We start from the raw sequence: 5,013 nt of genomic DNA, 5'->3' as shown, positions 1-5,013 counted from the left end.
CTCTCCTCTCCTCTCCTCTCCTCTTTCTTCTCCACCTCTTCACAACCCTTTTAAAAGGGGAAGCCATTCTTGGCTCATAGGCCATACCAAGGCAACCCACAGCAGACCATAGAGTTTGCTGCCCCTGGTCTTTTCTAGAACAATGGTTATCAAAGAAGTGGAACCTCACTTTGGAGTGATTTTTGTTTTTTGGGCACAGTGATTGGGAGGCATTACTAAAATTTTGAGAGGTGATATTTAGGTCTTCTTTTTTTATTTTTTATTTATTTTATTTTATTTTTATTTATGATAGTCACACAGACAGAGAGAGAGAGGCAGAGACACAGGCATAGGGAGAAGCAGGTTCCATGCACCAGGAGCCTGACATGGGATTCGATCCCAGGTCTCCAGGATTGCGCCCTGGGCCAAAGGCAGGCGCTAAACCGCTGTGCCACCCAGGGATCCCTTTTTTTTTTTTTTGAGAGAGAGAGAGAGAGCGTGAGTGGGGAGGGGCAGAGAGGGAGGGAGAGAGAGAATCTCAAGCAGGCTTCACATCCAGCACCAAGCCTAATGCAGGGCTCCATCTCACAACACTGAGATCCTCACCTGAGCCAAAATCAGGAGTCAGACGCTTAAATGACTGATCCACCCAGGTCCCCCTGGGTGATATTTAGGGTTAGTGAACATCCCGAAATATACCAGACAGTCCCACCCCAGAAAAAAAAACACATATGGTATTTGAATCAAAATTCATGGTGTAACACCTCCTGCCATGGTCTGCATCTGTGGCTGTCACTTCCATGGTGGTTTACAGGTTTATTATTTTTATATTTTTTTAAGATTTTATTTATTTATTCATGAGAGGCACACAGAGAGAGGCAGAGACACAGGCAGAGGGAGAAGCAGGCTACCTGCGGGGAGCCCGATACGGGACTGGATCCCAGGACCCCGGGATCACAACCTGAGCCAAAGGCAGATGCCCAACCATGGAGCCACCCAGGCGTCCCCAGGAGCCAAGTCTTGAAGTCTGTTCACTGGATTTGGCACTAGCAGGTCACATGCAGAAGACTCAGAGCCAGAGGAAGATAAGGGTGACCTATAGGGTATCTCAGTTTCCTGGGGCTGCCACCACAAAGCACCTCAAGCCATGTGGCTTAAAACCAAAGCCATTTCCTCTCTCTGAGTCCTGGAGGCTAGAAGTCTGAAGTCAAGGTGCCCAAAGGGCCTCTTAATGCTCTAAGAAAGGTCTATTCCATGCCTTTGTTTTAGTTTCTGGTGCTGCCAGCAATCCTTGGGGTTCCTTGGCTTGTGGACACCATGCCCCAATCTATGCCTTCATCGTCATGAGACATTCTCCCTGAGTGCTGTGTGCGACTCCTGGCCTCTTCTTAGAAAGACACTGGTCTGAGTGGGGAACAATTAGAGAAGGAGACAAACCAGGAGAGACCCCTAACTCTGGGAAACAAAGGGTTGTGGAAGGGGAGGGGGGTGCGGGGATAGGGTGACTGGGTGACAGGCACTGAGGAGGGCACTTGACAGGATGAGCACTGGGTGTTATACTATATGTTGGCAAATTGAATTTAAATTTTAAAAAATGTAAAAAAAAGGAAGAAAGAAGGAAAGAAAGGAAAAAGAAGAAAGGAAGAAAGAGAAAGAAAAGAGAAAGAAAGAGAAGAGGAAAAAGAAGAAAGGAAGAAGAAAGAGAAGAAAGAAGAAAGAAAGAGAAAGAAAGAAAGAAAAGAAAGAAAGAAAGAAGAAAGAAAAGAAAGAAAGAAAGAAAGAAAGAAAGAAAGAAGGAAGAAGGAAGGAAGGAAGGAAGGAAGAAGGAAGGAAGGAAGGAAGGAAGGAGACACTGGTCTGGGATGCCTGGGTGGCTCAGTGGTGGAGCGTCTGCCTTCACCTCAGAGCATGATCCCGGGGGTCGTGGGATGGAGTCCTGCACCGGGCTTCCCACGGGGAGCCTCCTTCTCTGCCTATGTCTCTGCCTCTCTCTCTGTGTCTCTCATGAATAAATAAATCAAATCTTAAAAAAAAAAAAACACTGGTCACGTTGGACCAGTGTCTTCATTAATTTACTAACTTAACTAATTATATCTGCAAAACCCTATTTTCTTTTTTTTTCTTTTAACTTCTTTATTAAGTTTGTTGCACAAAAGATATACATTCTCATATTGACAATTCTTGTCATGAACAAAAGCAACAAAAAATAAGGCAACAGCAAGATGTGCTTCACATATAAACAATCACGTGTTAAGAACAAGAAATCTGGCCCTGTACAACAAAAAGATTAGGAAGCAAAATATGAGTAGTCCCTGTATTCAGAATATACCCCAAAGTGTGTGTAAAGACAGTGCACCCATAATATAGCTCACTTAAATTCCTGTTTATGATGCATAATTCCTTAATCATCCATTTTGTGAAATAAGAATGAACATCAAGAAACATGAAATCCAAATTCCATTTATTTTCACAATATCAGTACTACACTCAAAATAGCAACTTCATTGAATCTAAATGTTAAATGTTTCCAAAGTAAAAGGCAATCTTAATTTTTTTAACCCTATGAAAGGGTTTGCAAAAACAGGTGGCTTATTTTATTCCACTTGCAAGGAGACTAGGTCTCAGCCTGCACTTACATAGGATGAGCAACAAAGGACAACAAACAATACCACTAAGAGTAATGCCCGTACATATCAAAATATCTAGTTGAACCAAGTTCTTTCTACTTATACAGCAAGTCTGTTAAACAACCAGCATAATGGAAGCTTACACCTCATGCGACAGAATCACTATATTAACTATACATCTATTAGAAATTTCCAAACCCCGTTCCCAAAACAATTTTAGCACACCTATTAAGTACTGTAGATCACTTAGAAAAACAGAAATAAAACATACAACCAGTCTTTGCAATTAACATTTTTTCATAACATATAAACAATGTTCAGATACAAATTCTGAACTAAATATGTTTTCCTAAATATGATTTATGTAATCAAGGCTTTCTTAAACAAAGACAGGTCTTAGGTATATGATCTGTACAAACTTACAGTAGTGTATATTCCAAATAGAGATTTTCTTCCTATTATTATATGAAAATGTAACTCTTTTCTGAGTGAAGATATATGTTAAGGCTTCAGGTGTAAACACTTTGGAAGGCAAACAACTTAGTAAAGAAATAACCAGTCATTTAAAAATGTGTATCATCTCATAATAGACCCCTGAATTTTCAAATTTACATGTGAGAATACACTTACATCTTAAATTTCTAGGAAAGGCACAGGCTTTATATAAAAAAGCAGCAAAATTTTAAACCCACCAATTTATTGAAAAAGCCATTACTTTTATTAGAAACAAATAATGCTTCTCAAGATGTTGGCAACAGGTCATAGAATAGTCACATATTTCATACAGTGTATTTCTCCCTTTATAATTATATTCCAGAAGGAGGTGGAATACCTACTTGGCCGTGGGAAGCAGAAGTATTTGATGGACTGTGTAAACTGGTCTCCTTGTACACAAACCATGCATTTCCTCCCCAAAGTATCATATTCAGAAAGCCAAAGATCACAGATACATTTAGGGATCCCATACTAGTCACGGAGCCAAAATAACACATCACTCCTTGATGATTACAAGGCTGACGTTCCTTGACAATACCATGACCAGTAGCTATTTTAATATCTGTAAGAGCTTTAGCCCAGGCTGAAGTGCTCACCAACCACAGAAAAGCAGCAACAAGAGTAACAACAAAGTCAATCATGGGAAGTTTTCGACTATCCCGATACAGGCTCATATAACCAACATAGAGCAAAAGAGCAGCGATGCAGTACAGGAAGACAAAGACTGCAAAAGTGACATAGAATTGTGCGGAAGAAGAGTAATCTCCGATAAGGACACAGTTTTTCCAATTTACATCACACACGTTTACATCTGGATGTGCTAGAAATGATGCTTCATTCAGCCTGAATGGATAAGCAAAAGCAGCTGTAATTGTTTTATTTTCAGTAAGTGAAGGAGGGCAAGTCACTTGAATTTCTGTTTTGCCCTTAAAACCTCCACAGGTGGCAAAAGCAAAGATAGAAGCAATCCACTCGAGGACCTTGATGAAGCCGAGCGGCTCCTTGAGCGGGCTGACGTTGAGCTGGAAGGAGGACATCCTCTGAGGAAGGAGGGAGACAGAGTCAGGGCTGCGGGGCGGACGAGGACGGGGCCGACGACGCCGAGCAGCCGGGCCACGACCAAGCCAAAACCCTATTTTCAAATAAGGTCACACTCTGAGGTTCCCGGGAAAAACATAAATTGTGTGTTGGGGGAGTTGGAGCAGTTCCTTGATCTTCAAGTATCAAGGAAAAGTGTGGACTTTGCTTCAAGAAGTTGGAGAGAGGGCAGCCCGGGTGGCTCAGCGGTTTAGCGCCGCCTTCAGCCTAGGGCGTGATCCTGGAGACCAGGGATCGAGTCCCGCCTCGGGCTCCCTGCATGGAGCCTGCTTCTCCCTCTGCCTGTGTCTCTGCCCTCTCGTGTGTCTCTCATTAATATATAAATAAAATCTTAAAAAAAAAAAAGTTGGAGAAAGACAGGAATAAAGGGAAGATTATTCTTTTCTTTCCCCAAACAGGAGAGTCTTCAACACGCTACTACTGTGTTGAATAACCGAAGGAGCCTGGGGATGGGAGGTCAAGGATTTGCAGCTGAGAGCAAGTCATGGGTGATGCAAGGCCCTGGGGCTGGGGCTGGAGCCCAGGAGGTAAGTCCAGGGTGGGCAGGCAGGGGCAGGAGAGGGGCGAGGTGCCGCAGCCAGATGGGGACATGTTTGGGGCCGGGAGGACCCTGCGGGCCGGGTGCAGCGTGACCACGCGGCCTGTTGGGGTGGCTTCGTTCAGCAAATCAAGAGCAGGTGTTGAAGCGAGCAGCTGAAACAACAGCTTGAGAAACTGGGCCTACTCTGTGGGGAGAGGATTAGTTAAGGATTCTGGCCATGGGAACCCAGAAGAGGAGGGGAGTCTGTTCGTGCTTATTACACAGGTTTAGGGG

General features: G+C 43.4%; 1 protein-coding gene across 1 annotated transcript; it reads right to left on the bottom strand.

Annotated features, from left to right (window-relative positions):
- Positions 1–2,629: 2,629 nt before the first annotated feature.
- On the bottom strand, positions 2,630–4,208 carry LOC129500445 (synaptophysin-like protein 1). The gene has a single exon (XM_055310895.1). The coding sequence runs from the start codon at positions 4,136–4,138 to the stop codon at positions 3,413–3,415; it is 726 nt and encodes a 241-aa protein (XP_055166870.1). The 5' UTR covers positions 4,139–4,208; the 3' UTR covers positions 2,630–3,412.
- Positions 4,209–5,013: the final 805 nt, after the last annotated feature.

The sequence above is a fragment of the Nyctereutes procyonoides genome, unplaced genomic scaffold, assembly GCF_905146905.1.
Source record: "Nyctereutes procyonoides isolate TBG_1078 unplaced genomic scaffold, NYPRO_anot_genome, whole genome shotgun sequence".
In the NCBI taxonomy this organism is placed as follows: Eukaryota; Metazoa; Chordata; class Mammalia; order Carnivora; family Canidae; genus Nyctereutes; species Nyctereutes procyonoides.
Note: the sequence above shows the minus strand (reverse complement) of the source record. Positions and strands in the feature narration are given on the sequence as shown.